The 19147-nt window shown below is 48.1% G+C and overlaps 1 protein-coding gene across 4 annotated transcripts in view; it reads left to right on the forward strand.

Moving 5' to 3' along the window:
• Positions 1 to 19147, forward strand: part of SLU7 (spliceosome associated SLU7) — a 264929-nt gene that overhangs the window by 196531 nt on the left and 49251 nt on the right. For all 4 annotated transcript variants that reach the window (XM_085617820.1, XM_085617821.1, XM_085617819.1 and 1 more), the window contains exon 15: positions 6429 to 6551. In XM_085617820.1, coding sequence (XP_085473946.1) covers positions 6429 to 6551 — 123 coding nt within the window. The remainder of the gene's footprint in view (positions 1 to 6428; positions 6552 to 19147) is intronic.

The raw sequence follows: 19147 nt of genomic DNA on the forward strand, positions 1-19147 counted from the left end.
ACTGCCACAACACAAAGACGCTGGGAACACCTCCTAGTGTGCGTCTCTTGTATCCGGGTTTAAGTGATGATACCCAAGGTGGCGCAGAGAATAGATGGGAGCAGCCGCTCTACCTATCCCAGTTCTCCTACGAGTGTCGATGGCTAAGACGCGGAAACACCTCCGGGATAGCATCTTAGTTCTAAGCGTGGGTTTACCCAAGGAACGAGGGTTGGGAGCTTCGGCTCGCACCAACCTCGTTTTCTCCAAATTGTCAGGCCGTTGGGAGCTTCGGCTCTACCAACGGGACTTGTGCCCAATGACGTTGAATACGGCTCTCAGAACGGGACAGGACACGGGCAGGAAGCACACGCCAGCACCTCTCCTCCGCTCCTTAGAATGTTCCTTCCGCCGCTCAACTCACCAACGGGTCCGTGTACCTCAACCAGGTACTCCGGCAAAGATCAGAATATCCGACGCCGAGTCCCAGTGATCTTCTCCTTAAGTAGTACTCTCGGCGTTGTATAACCATGACTCTTGAGTTGCATAACACGAAAACTAGGCGTTACCCTTGGTGTTATGTAACCAGAACTCTTGAGTTGCATAACATGAAAACTAGGCATTCCCCTTGGTGTTATGTAACCAGAACTCTTGAGTTGCATAAGGCGATTGTTGCCGGAGGGCATTCTGGGAGTTGTAGTCCGCTCTCCTCCAAGCGCACCAGGTTCACAGAAGTGGCATCGTGGGAGGGAATCCATGTGCGGGAGGGGATTCCTGACAGTACATCCCCCTCCCATCAGCGCCCCCCTTCAGGACCAGCATAGGAAGGATATCGACGATGGAACGACGATACCAGACGAGGAGCGTGAACCCCCGCCGCAGGTTCCCATGACTGCTCCTCGGGTCCGTACCCCTTCCATGCCACCAGATACCATAGTTTGCCCCTGCGCCACTTGGAATCCAAGATAACAGCCACCTCGTACTCCACCTCCGAATCCACAGTCACCGACACCGGAGTACGAGGCCTCACCGCGTTCGCGGGTTTCAAGAGGGAAACGTGGAACACGGGATGGATCCGCAGGGACTGGGGCAGGCACACTTTCACGTTCACCGGGGTGATGCATCGAAGGATCCTATATGGGCCCATGAAGCGGGGATGGAACACGCTACTTTTCTTGAATCTCATGTGCCGTGTAGAGACCCAGACGTAATCTCCAGGTTTGTAGACCGGTCCAGGCCTTCTCCTCCTATCAGAAAAGGCTTTATACGTGGCTTTAGCCCCCTCCAGGGCAACTCGAGAACTCATCAAGGCCTCCTTGATGCGGGCCACCCTCTTGGCTGTTGTCGGCAATCTGTCTTCCCTGACCGGGTGCAGAAATGGCAAGAACCGGGGATGATGGCCGTAGTTACTATAAAAAGGGGAGGCCATGGTGGAACAATGTGTGGCGTTGTTGTACGCGATTTCCGTGATCCAAAGTAGGTCCACCCACTCATCCTTCCCTTGCTTTACAAAACAACGTAGATATTGTTTGAGCGACTGGTTCAGGCGCTCCGTCTGGCCGTCCGTCTGCGGGTGATAACTCGTGGACATGGCAGACTTCACGTGTAACGCCGAACACCAAGTTTTCCAGAAGTGCGACGTGAACTGAGACCCCCTGTCCGACACGATCACGTTGGGTAGGCCATGTAGTCTCACTACATTCTTCAATAACAACGACACCAGCTCTCCTGCCGAAGGTACCTGTTTGCAAGCGAGGAAGTGCCCCATCTTCGTGAGATAGTCCACCACCACCAGTATGGCCGTCTTTCCTTGATCCTTTGGTAGCCCGACAATGAAGTCTAAGGATATGTTTTCCCAGGGTTTGGTCGGTGTAGGAAGGGGTTGGAGGAGTCCTTGCGATCTTCTGTGGTCCGATTTCATGGATGCGCAAACGGTACATGATGAACACCAATTCCGGACGTCAGTTCTCATGGCAGGCCACCAGAACTGCCGTCCTAGGCTCGCTACCGTCTTTTCGACACCCAGATGGCCGGCACAGGGAGACACGTGGCACCAGGTGAAGGCCTGTTTTCGAAGCCTAGGCGTGGGTAACAACATACATCGTCCTTTCACCGGAATCCCGTCCTTCATCTGCCACTCCTTGTGACTGCGAAGCCACCTCCGCCACATGAAGGTATGGGTCCCCTTCTGGACCCCCCTGAGGAACGTATGTGGTTGAATCACCCCTATCACAACTCCTGGAGGGATGATGGAATGTTCGGCAACCGGCTGCGGATCCCTGGCATTCGATTGCCTCGAAAGCGCGTCCGCTTTCCTGTTCCTCTTGTGATCGCCCTTCCTTTCGTTCAATCTATGGTCCAGCCGTAGCACCAGGTTGATCAAGCCTTCACATGTCTTGGGTTGGGGGTCGATTTGTGCTACCACATCTTTGAGCTCTTCGCTCAAGCCCTGGTGAAACAGCGCGGTTTGTTTGGCAATGGGCCACTTGGTTTCGGCCACTAACCTTCGAAAAGCATTAAGGTACTGCACCAGATCATTGTTGCCTTGCCTCAGCTCCAACATCTCTCGATCAGCAGTATACGAGTCCGCCCTTCGATCAAACACCTTCAAGAATTCCTCGCGGAAGGCTCCCCAATCACATAGGATAGGGTCGTCCCTGCTCACCAGTGGGACTGCCCATTGCGCCGCGTTCCCAGCAAGATACGAGATCAGAAAGGCCACTCTGGCTTGGCTGGTAGGAAAGGCCTTTGGTTTGCAGGACAGATGCAGTGCTACTTGAGTGAGGAATACCTGCACTGTGTTGGGGTCTCCGCTGTACCTCTCTGGTGTCGCCAAAGGAATGGCTACGGGCATCTCTACCACAACCGCAGGAGCCGTGGCCATGTGAGAGGTACCCGCCTGTAGCGGATCGTTCTGCAGAGCGTCCATTCTAGCCTTAACGTCTGCTGTTTCCTGTCTGGAAGCGGTGAGCTCGATTTGCATCGCGGCTAAGACGGCCAACACATCCTCAATCGTGGCCATGTCGTTCGCCCAACCAGGAGATAGTTATGGAAGAGGTCGGATATTATGTAACGTCCTGGCTTTCTCGGGGTTGGGACAAACAGACGACGGACCAGAGAAATGGAGGTTTAAGGATGATTTAATAAACAGATAAACAACTACAGACAACAAAGAATACCGGTACTGGAATCACCAGTTAAAGTACGATACCCATTCACAGCTCGTCTAACCGTCCTCCGCATGCACACCGGACCCGGTATGCTCCAACGGAGGGCACAGTGCTAAGCAGTGGCCGACAATGCCACTCGACCGCTGTGAAGGGGAGTTCCAAGGTTGTGGAATCTACGGGGGGGCACGTGGGAGTCACCCGGCCGGGCTCTCTACCACCTGGGAACAGCCGCTCTACCAGTATCCCCCAGAGTACTGCCACAACACAAAGACGCTGGGAACACCTCCTAGTGTGCGTCTCTTGTATCCGGGTTTAAGTGATGATACCCAAGGTGGCGCAGAGAATGGATGGGAGCAGCCGCTCTACCTATCCCAGTTCTCCTACGAGTGTTGATTGCTAAGACGCGGAAACACCTCCGGGATAGCATCTTAGCTCTAAGCATGGGTTTACCCAAGGAACGAGGGTTGGGAGCTTCGGCTCGCACCAACCTCGTTTTCTCCAAATTGTCAGGCCGTTGGGAGCTTCGGCTCTACCAACGGGACTTGTGCCCAATGACGTTGAATACGGCTCTCAGAACGGGACAGGACACGGGCAGCACCTCTCCTCCGCTCCTTAGAATGTTCCTTCCGCCGCTCAACTCACCAACGGGTCCGTGTACCTCAACCAGGTACTCCGGCAAAGATCAGAATATCCGACGCCGAGTCCCAGTGATCTTCTCCTTAAGTAGTACTCTCGGCGTTGTATAACCATGACTCTTGAGTTGCATAACACGAAAACTAGGCGTTACCCTTGGTGTTATGTAACCAGAACTCTTGAGTTGCATAACATGAAAACTAGGCGTTCCCCTTGGTGTTATGCAACCAGAACTCTTGAGTTGCATAACATGAAAACTAGGCGTTACCCTTGGTGTTATGCAACCAGAACTCTTGAGTTGCATAAGGCGATTGTTGCCGGAGGGCATTCTGGGAGTTGTAGTCCGCTCTCCTCCAAGCGCACCAGGTTCACAGAAGTGGCATCGTGGGAGGGAATCCATGTGCGGGAGGGGATTCCTGACACCCAGCTACATAACGGTTTCACTGGAACCTATGGTATTTTGTATCAAACACCTCATATTAATAAACCAACACTGATTCCAGTGATGTATTTATTGATACATGCACCCAGAGGGTACCGTAGAGGTACCCCCTGAAAACCTACCTACCTCTAGTGTGTGGCTGACTGGCCCTGTCCAGCCTGCCACCACAGATGTGTTTCTGACCACTGGAGTTGAGAGCCCCCTGCTCTCTGAGGTTGGAAACAAAGCTTTTCCTGGTAGGAGGTTTTGTCACCGCCACCAAGCAGGATTAGTAGTAATCCGCATATCCTAGTAGAAGGCTTCAAAGGCCTCTATCACCTGTGATATGCAACTCGGACAGGGAAAATGCCACCCCCTGCCCAGGGCCCATTTGGCACCAGGATACGTGGGAAGATTAGCTGGTCAGGAGGCGTGTTCGCCCTCAGGCTAGTTCCACTGCTAAGGTGGGCTACCTGAAGTGAACACGCCGTGGAAAATTCCACCATCTTGGTTTTTGGTGGAATTAGATCCTCTGGGTCAGGGCTATGCCCACTTCCCAGTGGCTATATAGGGGGTGTTTTCACCCTAGAGGTAGGTAGCCCATTGGCTACTACCTGACACTCCCTGTAAAGCCCCTAAATACAGTTTTCTGGTGGCACCCTTGATGCCAGGACTTCAGATTCGACAGACTAAAAGAAGAAGTGGACTGAGAAGTTTGCTGACCCGAGAACAGAGGAGCACGACCGACTTGGAGTCAACCGTGCCAGCCTGCCCGCCTGCCTGCTGCAGCCGACCCTCGTGGAGAACCAATTTGTCCTGCCGCTGTGCAAACTCCACAAAACCGGTAGGGCTGCCAGTGCTTCGTAAATAGCCAGAGAACTCCCTTAGAGTAGAGGAGCTACTCGCCTCCAGTTGCAGACACCATAAGAAGCAAGTTCCACTTCACCGTCCTGCTGCTCACCAGCGCTGACGCTGCTGCTGCCCAGGAAGAGGCCCCCATGCTCCTACATGTCAGAACCGTCCTCTCTCTAAGTGTGGGGATGCCAATATCTGGGGTACCAGACCCCTTGCAGTAACCGCTGCTTGTTGTGTCCAGTCAGGACACCATTGCCGAGGAAAATCAACCTGCACATCGAGAGACTTCAGGGGCAGTGAGACCCACATCAAGAGCGGCCCAGTTGTTCTGTTTGCCTCCCCTTCTGCAAAATCAAAGGCCGAGTGAGTCCCCGACTTCGCCACCCAACATCTCAAAGTGCCTCTGCACCCATGCCTCACTGCCCAAGTCCAAGGGCGGTGACGTTGCCTACGGGGTTCCGAAGCCCTTCCTTGGGTCTGACCAGACTGGACTCCCAGTCGCCACCTCTAGCATCTTTCTGCAGGCCCCCTCCTTCCGCGAGTGACTCCAGCACTGAAACGGACACCCGACCCCTCAGCTCGAGGAGAATTGGACCAAAGTTGACCCTACGTGCCCGAGTGTAGGAAGCTGGCTCTGTATATACTATACCAAAGTAAGGTATAGTGTGCACAGAGTCCAGTGGATCCCGTAAGGTAGGTAGAGGCTAAAGTAGATAATACCTTACTCTCTATTTATGGTAGTGTGGGCGAACAGCAAGGCTTTATCAGAGGGTGGCTCCTGGAGCTGCGGGCCATCCTCTTAGAGTTGAAAACCTTCCTTCATTCCATCAAGGAGAGGCTGGTGCAAGTACTAATGGACCTTACCGCCCTGTGGTATTGCAACAAGCAGGGCGGTATGCGGTCTGGTCTCTTTGCCAGGATGCGCTACACTTCTGGAAAAGACTGGACCATCAATGAATTTTCTTGGTGGTGATCTACCTGGCATAATATTTGAATGACAGGGTGTACTAGCTCAAGCCGCAATGCCCGGTGGATGAATGAAGTCAGTGCACCATTCATCTCGAATGTGAATGACGTCACCGTACCAGTATTAGTATGGTGCGCTGACGTCATTGTGCCTGAAGGCTGACAGAGAAGCAATTACGCATCACCCCTCTGTATTAATTTTAGATGGGGAAATGCTCTGGAGTAAGTAGTTGAGCAAATTCTCCAGCACTCCATAGAGGACAAGACATTTACATAGCTTGCATTACAGAGGAAATGCGGAGTATGTGAACAGCTCACTCTTTATTTTAAGGGTGTTAAAGCAAGTTTGCAGGCAAATACATGTATTCTACTCAGAAGTCTGAACAAACCACCATCTTTTTCAGATGCATCTGGACAAACTGAACGAAGATAAGAAGAAGAAAAAGAAGAAGAAGAAGAAGCACAAGAAGAGCACAGATTCGGACAGTGACGATGAAGAGCGCATCAAGCGAGAGAAATTGAAAAAGGTGCGTTAACCAGTTTTCAATTGCATGCATTGTAAAATATATTACATCTTGACATAAGAAGGACCGAGAATCGACAAACACATTTAAATGGGGTTTTATCATTCTATTTAAAATCCGTGGGCTAAGAGATGTACACATTAGGGTATTTATTTTTCTCTTTATTAAATATTTTGAGGTAATTGCTATTTAGCCAATAAAATATAACCACAAGGAGAATTAAAAGCAAGATTTGTACATGCATACATGCACCTGGACTTCCCTTCAAAAAGAAGAGAACTATATATGTCTGTACCTGAAACGAAACCTCACTCAAGAACTAAAAATATAAAAGGAAAAGTACAAATAGACCAAACAAAAAATGTAAAGCACTACACTGAGTTAATGTTAACGGGCAAGGTATTTATTTGGTCATATATATCTTCGATTATGTTTCGCATCAATTAGAAAGCAATATACAGACCCTCCAGGATTTTGCGGCTTTAGGTGACAAATTTTGCTGCCAAAAAATGCAAAATTTGTTGCCCAAAACCTCAAAATTCGCACTTTTTCTGTGGTAGACAGAAAATGTACATGCCACAAAAAAAACACACAGCTTGTGCTTGGTCACTCCTGGAGACTGTACTATGTCACAGTCTGTAACCTCTGAGTCTCCAGCAGCACAGCACCTCAAATTGGAGGTTGTGCAAAATGAAATATAAAACCTGAGCTTTCTGAAATCAGACAGCCTGCATTTCAAGGAGTTTGGGGGTATGGGAAGGCATAAGAGTCGGGGGAGGGTTATGAGGGCCAGATTAGTCATGAGAAGGGGAATATACAGGGAGTCATAGCGTCAGCAGGAGAGTGGGGTGTGGCAGAGGAGAGGGAATTCTGCCTATTGCCCCTGGGCAAGTTCCCTATATATTTTTTTAAAAAGCATAAAAATAATAGACATGGGGTAGGTTAGGGATGAACAGAAGAGAGGTCGAAGCACTTGCAGAGCAGGAAAGGAGTCGCAGGCTAATTGCACAGGAGGGGCATCTGTGCATTTCAAATGCAGACGGCAGAGCACGTTATCATCTCTGCTGTCTGCTAGCCTGTTGCTCACCCTCCAATTACTGTCTCAGTGGTAACGCAGAGCCAGTAAAGAGAGTCTGTGTTCGAGGCATATGAGCTGCAGATTACACACTATGTATAGATCGCCATCTGGTGTTGGACCCGGATGTTTGCACTTGTTTTTGTCCTGGAAAGTCTCTGGAAGTCACGAGATAGGTGACTCCTCCTTAGAATGCTAGTGCGCATGGGCATCGGCTCCATCCTCAGATTGCTTTTTTCCGCCATCAGGCTCGGATGCGTTTCTCACGCTTCAGTTCGGAACCGTTAACGATTCCATTTCGACGCGCAATCCTTCACCCTTTCTACGGTATTGTCTCGATCGCGAACCCTACTCGTTGCTCATCTCTCCAAGTTGAAGTCTTTGATTCCGTTCGTTGACGAAGACCTTCAGGCCTACCTGGGCCTTAGCATCTGGTTCATGGAAAGGACGCCATTCAAAAAGTGTCCTCGATGTGGGTCGAAGTTTCCCCACACCGATCTGCATGAGGTGTGTAACCTCTGCTTGTCACCGGAGCACAAGGCCAGACACTGTCCTGCTTGTGCCTCTTTCCGCTCCAAGAAGACCATTCGGGATCGGCAAGTTCGGAGGACCATGGCTCGCTCGTCAACAGCAATCCCCGACGACATCTTCCAAGAGGGCGTCGACGTACCAGAGCCGGAGCGGATTGAAGAAGGCCTTGTCAGCGCTTCCGATGCCGATGACTCAGACGTCGAAGAAATCACTCCGGCGCAGAGGGTCGTAAGTAAAGACGTCGACCCCGACCCCCTCCATACAAAAAAGGCTTCAGTCACACCTTCACCTTCGGGCCCAGGTGCAGACCAACACACCGCTTCCCACGCCCCGCCCTCGGGCCCGGCAAAGAAGCCCACCAAGCTTTCAGGCGACAGTGCCGAAACTCTATCTTCGGCACCGAAAAAGAAACCGCCCTCCTCCTACGTGTCGACCGCTGCTTCCACCTCAAAGCCCTCGACACCGAAAACAACAAGCACCAACTCGCCGGCACCGAAAAAACACTCGGAGCCGACTAAGAAGCCACTCCCCAAGAGTAAGGGGGGACACTCTTTGGAGCCGAAAAAAATCCTCAGGACCCAAAAAACATTCAGAGACTGCAAAACACGGGTGCAAACCCAAAGACACTCCAGAGTCGATGCCTAAAAAGTCCTCAGAACTGAAACACTCGGCGCCGAAAAACCAAGCACCATCAGAAGAGCTTTTTCGCCCAGATCCTGCACAAAAACTCTGGTTAAAGACCCTAAAACTGGTCATTTGACACTAAGCTCCAGGAAAAGACCACTGGACAAGCCTACACCTGCTCCACCACCTAAAAAGAGGGACATTGCCACATCCCCTCTTCGAGTCCCCTCTGCACCTCCTCCTCTACCCCCTCCTCCCCTCCCCCACCACCTCACTCTCCTACACCATCTCCTACACCAGTAGATGATGATGACACCTCTGAAGTCACAGAGGGGGGTGCGGACGATGTGCCACTAGGGGATCCCAGCCCACCTGCTTCCCCTGACCCTTGGGAAGACTATAATACACCTGATGTCCCAAATCTCCCGCAAGACGACATCTACCCCTCTAGGCCTTCCCCGCCAGAGGACACCATGGGCTTTAATCAGCTCGTACAACGAGGTGCCCAGTACCACGGGGTCGACCTACACACAGACCCCGTTGAGGAGGATTTCTTGTTGGACACTTTTGACACTACACAAAGGTCAACATCTACTTTACCCATGCTTAAAGAGGTTATTAAGCATGCTCCTGATATATTCAAAGATCCTGTTAGGGCTCGGGTCATCAACCCTCGCATAGAAAAGAGATACAAAGCTGCCCCTACAGACCCAGCTTACATTAAGGGCTCTGTTCCATTAGACTCCATGGTGGTATCCAATGCCAGGAAGATAGCTAACTCTCAAACATCAGGTGACGCAGCCCCACCTGATAAAGAGTCTAAACTCTTTGACGCCTCCGGCAAGAGGACAGCCTCACAAGCGGCTAACATATTGCGCATTGCCAACACTCAGGCCCTGCTAGCCAGATATGATAGGGCACATTATGACGAATTAGAGTCCCTATTGCAACACCTCCCGGACAATTATATAAAAACAAAACCAACAAACTCATACAGGTTGGTAAACTAATCACCAATACCTCCATTCGTTGCGCTCTCGATATGGCAGATACCGCCTCCAGAGCTGTAAATACCAGTGTGCTTTTGCGTAGGCACGCTTGGCTACGCATTTCAGGCTTTAAGCCTTAGGTACAAAGTTCGATCCTGAACCAGCCATTTGACCAACAGCACCTCTTTGGTCCTGATGTAGACTCTTCCCTGGAGAAAATGAAAAAGGACACAGACACTGCCAAGTCAATGGGAGCCTTGCAATCGCAAGCTCCCAGACGTTCTTTTCGTCGCTCCTCCTACAGAGGCAACTCCAGAGCATACTCATCAGACAACCCTTCCATCTCTTACAAGGCTTCCACCGAGTCAACCTTCACCAGAGGATACCAGAGATGAGGATACAGAGGCAACAATAACAAGGGCAGAGGCAAGACTAACAACACCCGTTCTGCCTCCACCCCTACCCAATGACTTACCTCCGCTTCCCCCGGACCTTTCCACTCCTGTCGGGGGAAGACTACAACAGCTCCTTCCTGTCTGGACCAACATCACCACAGACAGGTGGGTGCGACAGATAGTTTAATCAGGTTACTGTCTCGAACTCACCTCTACCCCCCCCAAACATACCACCCAAACAGCGTCCAATGTCACAAGAACATATATCTCTACTAAAGCAGGAGGTAATCTCCCTTCTACAAAAAAATGCAATAGAACTGGTTCCCCTGCGCCAACAAAACACGGGAGTATACTCCCTGTATTTTCTCATACCAAAGAAGTACGGCTCTCTGAGACCTATTTTAGACCTCAGACCCCTAAACCTATACATACACTCAGACCATTTCCACATGGTCACACTTCAGCAGGTCTTCCTCTTCTTCCACAAGGCGACTTCCTTGCTACCATAGATCTCAAGGACGCCTACTTCCATATTCTCATTCACGGAGCTTACAGGAAGTATCTCAGGTTTGTAGTGGACGGGCAGCCCTATCAATTCAAAGTACTCCCGTTCGGAGTCACAACAGCACCAAGGGTATTCACCAAGTGCCTAGCGGTAGTAGCAGCTCACTTAAGAAGACAGCGAATTCACGTCTTCCCATATCTCGACGACTGGCTTATAAAAGCCAGCTCATACAACCAGTGTGTACACCACACTCACGCGACTATCCAACTATTCCACGACCTGGGGTTCACAGTAAACCACCCAAGTCTCATCTGCAACCATCCCACACACAACAATACCTCGGTGCCACCATAGACACCTCAAAAGCGCTAGCCTAGCCCACTCCAGCCAGGATAGCAAGCATGCAGGCTCTCCTCCCCAAATTTCAACCTCAACACTCCCTTCCAGCTCGAGTGTTCATGCAACTCACAGGGATGATGGACTCTTGCATATTTATAGTGCCTCACGCAAGACTCCAGATGCGTCCGCTACAAGAGTGCTTAGCACGCCAATGGGACCAGGCTCAAGGTCAGCTAACAGATCTGGTGTTGGTAGATGGTCGCACTCATCGCTCTCTGCAGTGGTGGAACACCAAGAACATCTCCAAAGGGTGACCGTTCCTAGAGCCAGTTCCCCAAATTGTCATGACCGCGGACACATCGCTCTCCGGATGGGGAGCTCACCTATCACATCACACCATGCAGGGCAGATGAACACCTCAACAAAAGTTACTCCACATCAACCACCTGGAGTTACTAGCCATATTCTTAGCCTTAAAAGCATTCCAAAAGCAAATATCAGGCAAAGCTGTCTTAGTCCGCACAGACAACATGACAGCCATGTACTACATACAGAAACAATGCAGGACACACTCTCTGCAGCTCTCTCAGCTAGCACAGAGCATATGGAGATGGGTTATACCATAGAATATATTTCTCCTAGCCCAACATGTCCCGGGAGTCCAAAACACCATCGCCGATCTGTTAAGTCGTCAAACAAAACAGATCCACGAGTGGGAACTTCATCCGCAAGTTCTTCAGCCATTCTTTCAAATGTGGGGGCAACCACAGATAGACCTCTTCGCCACCCATGAAAACGCCAAATGCCCAAGCTTCGCTGCCAGATATCCACACCCATTGTCCAAAGGCAATGCTTTTCTGCCTCTCCCACTCATTCCACTGGTGGTGCGCAAACTACAGCAACATTCACTAACTCTCATTCTAGTTGCTCCAACTTGGGCCAGACAACCGTGGTACACCACATTGCTCGGACTGTCCATAGTTCCGCACCAAAAATTACACCTCTCACCACGTCTCTTAACCCAGAACCGTGGAGAGATCAGACACCCGGACCCAGCTCAGCTCAACCTTGCGATCTGGCTCCTGAGGTCTTAGAATTCGGTTACCTTAACTTTCCACCTGGCTGTATGAACGTCATTAAAGAAGCTAGACGTCCCACCACTACAGCCTGCTATGCAGCTAAGTGGAAACATTTTGTGATATATTGCCATAACAATAACATCGTTCTCACACGTCTAATGGGTTCTCCCTTTGAACCTTTACATAAATGTGAGCTTCAATTCCTAACATGGAAAGTTGCTTTACTAGTGGCCATTACCTCTCTACGACGAGTTAGTGAGCTACAAACACTAACTATTCAGGAACCTTTGCTGCAAATCCATCATAACAAGGTTGTTCTCCTAACAAATCCTAAATTCCTTCCTAAAGTAATTTCTCCCTTCCATCTCAATCAGTCTGTAGAGTTGCCTGTATTTTTCTCGCAACCACAGACAGTCGCAGAAAGAGCTCTTCATACTTTAGATGTTAAGAGAGCATTGCTATATTACATCGAGAGAACACAACCCTTTCGTAAGACAAAACAACTTTTCATATCTTTCTCACCACCACAAAAAGGCAACCCTATATCCAAATCGGGGATAGCTAGATGGATTGTTAAATGTTTACAAGTTTGCTACCACAAAGTAAAACGTACTTTAACTGTTCTTCCTAAAGCCCATTCTACACTAAGGATAGGGGCTTCCATGGCATTTTTAAGGAACATTCTGACATCTGCAGAGCAGCTACATGGTCTACACCGCACACATTCACAAAACACTATTGTGTAGATGTGAAAACAAAACCACAAGCTACTGTGGGCCAGGCTGTATTCAAAACACTATTTCAAACTACTGCAACAGCTACTGGTGGTCGCCGCTAAGGAGGGGTACTGCTATACAATCTATGCATAGTGTGTAATCTGCAGCTCATATGCCTCAAACGGAATATGCTACTTACCAGTATGAATCTGTTCTTGGCATGTAGAGCTGTAGATCTACACACGCCCACCCGCTTCCCCGGCTACCTTATCTGTTCCAGTAACATCTTATTTAGATACACCATGCATGGGCATATTTCCTGTTGCTTACTAAGCTCCATCATTTCCCTGCTGGCGAAAAACAATCTGAGGATGGAGCAGATGCCCATGAGCACTAGCATCCTAAGGAGGAGTCACCTATCTTGTGACTTCCAAAGACTTTCCAGGACAAAAACAAGTGCAATCATCCGGGCCCAACACCAGATGGCGATCTGTGCATAGTGTGTAGATTTGCAGCTCTACATGTCAAGAACAGATGCATACTGGTAAGTAGCCTATTCCTTTTTTTCTCTAATTTTGCAGGCACTTTTGTAAAAAAATCGCAGTATTTTTACCAAAGTAGCGTTTTTGTAATGTTATTATGATATCGCAATATCCTGGGAGTCTGAATATAAAAGCAGTGAAAAGTAAGTACAACACATTTAAAATTGCACTATTTAGGTGAATATAAAATCCGCATCCAGGTACAAGTCTCAATGCCCACGCCTTATCTAGATAAATGTGATTAATGATTTTATAAGACCCCATATTTGCATATGAAAGTTTCTTAAAGTGAAAAAATCTCTTATTATTGTGCCCTTTTCAGGATGTAGTATTTTTAATAAGTTTGTGTTTTAATATTTATTTTGTTCATGACCTCATAAGAGATCTACAAAAGTTTTTTTTTTAAATAGTTACAAACTATCCATAAACAAATATTCTATCATTGAAATGTTGTTAAATTAGTAGCAGGAGCCATTATGTGCGTCAAAGCATCTTGGCAGTGATTTATAATATTCTTCATAAATAGTGGGCATAATAACTATGATGAACAGTATGCAGAACTGGCATAGATTTGGTTCAAAACCCAATAATGGACACCATGTTATTTCCTTCCAGCTTTCAGTAACTGATTTAAAAGGAATCTCTCCGTCGAAAGATTCCCTATTATTGTAATCATTCTGCCTTCTAATGTAGTCTTTTGATTTGCTGTTTCAGCAACCATGTTATAAGAGGCAAATCATATGCAGTGCAAAGTATCTCCTAAAAACTGCCATTCCCTAATCTTTTTCTCTGGATTTGCTTTAATCTGGACCTCAATGATAAAATATTATTCAAAGACTGGTCAGATTTTCATATGGCAAATGTAACAATGAGAAATTTAGAAGAGGTACGTGAGATCAGTGAAAGTTCTTCCCTTAGCAACGCTACCAGCGTACTACATAGGATATGATAACCTTGAGAACCTGTTCTGCTTGGGTTTTCAGATCGGGTGGAACCCGCTCTACAGAGCCCTTCTGACCCAAAACCAGAACGTTACCCCCTCCCTAGGGCCTTTTTACACCTAAATGACCATATATATATGTACCACCTAAGGACAGGGAATTCCTATTATATATATATATATATATATATATCAAGACCTCACAGCCCAACCACAGTCTCGCGGCCTCCAGCAGACCCAGAATCTCCTACCCAGACGGCAGCAACACACACAGTCTCGCGGCCTCAGTCAGACCCAGAATCTCCTACCCAGCGGGCAGCAGCACACATAGTCTCGCGGCCTCAGTCAGACCCAGAATCTCCTACCCAGCCGGCAGCAACACACATAGTCTCGCGGCCTCAAGCAGACCCAGAATCTCCTACCCAGCCGGCAGCAACACACATAGTCTCGCGGCCTCAGTCAGACCCAGAATCTCCTACCCAGACGGCAGTAACACACACAGTCTCGCGGCCTCAGTCAGACCCAGAATCTCCTACCCAGACGGCAGCAACACACATAGTCTCGCGGCCTCAGTCAGACCCAGAATCTCCTACCAGACGGCAGCCTTAGCACGAGCTCATCCTATTATTACCGTAGTACATGACAGGGGAATCGGGATTACTATATATCAGATCACACAAAGACTATTAGTTGAGCACAACCTGTTCTCTAGTTCGAGGGGCTCGTTTCCCCCTCATCCAGTTACCACTTACCTGACCAGGATTAACCTCTGTTCATGTTGAGTTAACTCTGACTAAAAGAATAGGCTATCCTCCTATACAAAAATACACAACACATGCTAACTCACGACAAGCTAAATACTTTATTTAAACGCCACATGCACATTCGCAGAATACATCATATATATATAACCTGCAAGGAAAGTGAAAGGTTAAGTTATACACTTCAAAGAAAAAGGGGTCGACATCACCTGAATTGTATGTAGTCTGTGCTCAATGGTCATCTAGGTTCCCTTCTCTCTCTGTGCCTCGGCTTCGCCTGGAAGTCACACCTCCGCAGTCGCGGATCTACTCCCTTCTCCCTCTCCGAGTCACTGGAATCTCTTCCTCATCGGCTACTCTCTCCTCTTTAGATTCAAGTTCGTCATCTGTCTTCCCTGGAATAAGTAGTAGCTTTTTCTGCTAACGGCCAGATGCCGCCTATGGTCTAGAAGCAAGTGCCAGTGTCTGCCTCAGACTTTCACTAATATAGATGTGCATTCTCTCATGGAAATTTCCAGCTCGAAACCTGCCGCCCACCAAATTCCTGTACCTCCCCGTGCCAAGGACACGTTCCCAGCCGGCTGGCCTGATGTAGTGTCTTCGGCATGAAGGAGAATACAATCCTTCGATAAGGGCCGGCCTGAACCGGTTCTCTCCAAGCGAATAACACCTCCTAACTAAAACACTGCCTATGACCTAGAAACTTCCCAAGCTGCCAGAGCAGGAGGAAAGATGGAGTCTCTCCCGTTTAAGGCCTACCAGGCCTGAATGCAGCACAGCTCCATTAGATACCCTCACTACAGAACAGATTACCCCTAATGCTAACGAATCTATCCCCTAGGATATGTATGCAAACCCTGATCTATGGGTAGGAGCACGGGATTGTGTCAAAGTGTCTAATAGATAGGCCCTATTCACTACTCTAGTCCTTAGACTTGGATGGAAAGAGACTGAAGTCATATTGATCGCTCTACAACACAAGAAGGCCAGGAAAATCAAGCAGTACATTTCACCCTTGACTTCAGTCTATTATACATACATTAAACAGAATTAACATCGGTGGAAGAATAATATGAAACAAAACTAACCGATCTATGTCTAGTACCAGATGTGCAGAATTGAAGCAGTGAAGGGATACACTGAATAAAACAACAGATAGAAATCAAAACAGCAATAGCAATCAAAATGCCACCTAAGATGTAGCGTAGCATATGCATGTCCGGTAACCAATTAAAGAGCCAGTCAAACCAGCCCTGATCAATGTGTTTTCTAACTTCATCGGTTAAGTCATGCAATTTATCTATGTGTGCACGAATGGATTGTGTATGATCAGATAAGTTAAAACAGCAGAGGCCTTCAAAATCTGAGCAACCATGTCCATGTTTAAGCAAAAGATAATCAATGGCTGCTCTATTTTGCAAAATGGCCCTACGTTCACCCTGGGCGTCTAATAGCAAGTCAGACAAGACTGTAGAAGTATGATTAATAGATTTAACCATCCAGCAAGCCATTTTCCCAATGGATTTGGCATTGTAAACCGCCAAAGCAGGAACACCAATAATTGAAACAGCTAGGCTAAGGTATTCAGACTTGGAATATAAATGCAAAGATGAGTCACAATCCTCCTGTAACATCACTGTATCTCGAAGCACACGAGAGTTGGCATTTGGATGGGAGGAAAACATGAGTAAACTCAGTCTAGTGATGGCACACGGGCCTCCGGAAATGTTTGCAGGGACATATGGCCAGGAAGTATTACCACATGAGAAAAGCCATCCGGCAGGTAGCAACATCGCACGATAGTGACTGGGAGTAACTACCAAACTATTGCAAGTCATATTGTTCTGGACTGAGACACATGTCGTCGGTGTCCTCTGGAAACACAAAGTTCGTTCGTGAGGTGTAAAGGAAGTGGCGCCCCTTAACTTGAGGCGTAGGCATTCAGAAATTGCATTAGGATTACATGTAAGAAAGAAGCATAGGTCACCTTGTGTTATATTATACGTAATTATTTGGGACTGGATGGGGAGTTGCTCATTCGGCAGTTCAGTACACAAAGGACAATATACATGGGTAGCAAAATCACCCAAGATAATATTCGGACGAGCCTTCGAAATGTTAAAGATACTGATTAAAGTCTCCAGCGAGGCGGGGACAGCAACTAGGCAGGTCGCAAGAATATCGTGCACAGATCTCATCGGTGTCAAACAGAAGTGAGGGGCATCAGTTACTCTTTTGGCCAGTAGGGTCCAAAAGTTCGATGATGAATCCCACGCATTGAAGGAACGCAACACTCGGGTTCCCAGTTCATCCCGGGTTGATGGGATCCCTTCTCTCTCGCCGAAGTAGTCCGAAGGGAGTCCAATGCCGGCACATCCTGCAGCAACAATCCAAAGAATGATCTGAAAAAGAACCAAATACAGGCATTAATCATTCTCGTAAATAACATTTATCAGCTGGGACAGCTTCCCAGCTATCTTTCCCTGGCCTCATAACCAAAATGGTATTATCCTGACCGGTGGCAATAACCTCTGCTTGTTCAGGGGGATTCTTAGGCGATTGCACCCAAACCTTGGCCCCAGGGTTATCCGTAGAGCAAAGCCTTTCTGGCCACGTACAGTTAGCAAAGTTGGGGCAGTGCCTTTCATTATTTCACCACTGAAAACAGGCATAATGAGTAATTGAGCCACTCGGTCAGTACGATGTATCAGCAAGTCAATCTCACTGCTATTTAGCAGAAGTACCTTAATCTCTCCCTGATAGTCGCTGTCGATAACTCCTCCAAGCACCTGGATGCCTTTTACAGCCAGCCCCGATCTAGGGGCGATCAATCCAAAATTCCCCGGTGGTATATGAATACCAACACCGGTAGCAATGATGACCCGATTTTTACTTTCCAGAACGGTGTCATCCATAGCATGCAAGTCTAAACCTGCCGACCCTGGGGTCGCTCTGCATGGAGCCAGAGCTCCGGGAATAATTTCCCAATACATCACAGTTTCATTGATTACATTAGGCATAGTCTCAACATTTGGGGGAAACAAACGCATAAGCGGAGATTCAGCATTTAAAAAAGGACGATTATTCAGGATCAATAGTGCTTGGGGTAAAAAGTCTCGCCAATTTTTATACTTGTCATCTGTTAACTTTCGTAACTGATCCTTTAGCAGGCCATTCAATCTCTCCACCAGGCCTGAGGCCTGCGGGTAATAGGGTATGTGAAATATCCATTCAATATTATTTTCCACACAGAATTCCTGTACCAATCTTCCACGAAAATGGGATGCATTATCAGATTGAATTTGGAATGGCACACCATAATACATCATAATCAATTCTAATGTTTTTATGGTATTCAATTGGGTGGCTTGCTTACATGGAAGAGCTACCAGCAAGCCACTATATGTATCGACAATTGTGCAAACATATTGACAATTTCTACTCATGGGAAGGGGCCCGATGTAATCAATCTGCCAAATTTGAGCGGGCAGTTTCCCACGATGTAAATGGCCTCTAACAATTTGGGGTACCTTACGCTGTCTGATATGTTGACAGACGGGACAATGTAAGATAACATTTTTGATTAGATCCAGGGGAATATAAATTCCTCTATCAGCAGCCCACCTGCTAGTGGCCTTCTCTCCAAAGTGTCCTGCCTTCTGGTGTGCCCATTTCGCCAATCCCGCAATATCAGGATCTTGTCTGTCCACCACTGCCTCAGCAATTTTAGATTTTTCATCTGCAATGTTATGAAAAAATTTGTCAAGGGAGTCTATTGGGGTGTGAGCATCCACATGGAAGATGGTAACAGTACTCTGTGGGAGCATCTCCCAAATCTCTTGCCATAACTCTTTTCCCCACAATTCTTTGGAGTGTAACCTCCAATTATGGGAATGCCAGGTCGGCAACCAAACAGCCAGTCCATTGGCAGTGGACCAGGAATCGGTGAAAATGTGGCATGTACCGGGTAACTCTTGTTTCAAAACTTGGTAAACAGCGTAAAGCTCGGCAAATTGGCTACTCTTCCCTTCACCAGTTGTGCTCAATAGTTTCTGTGTGATCGGATTATAAGACACCGCCTTCCAGTGCCGTGTCGTTCCAAT

Source organism: Triturus cristatus, chromosome 7 (genome assembly GCF_964204655.1).
Source record: "Triturus cristatus chromosome 7, aTriCri1.1, whole genome shotgun sequence".
NCBI classification, from domain to species: Eukaryota; Metazoa; Chordata; class Amphibia; order Caudata; family Salamandridae; genus Triturus; species Triturus cristatus.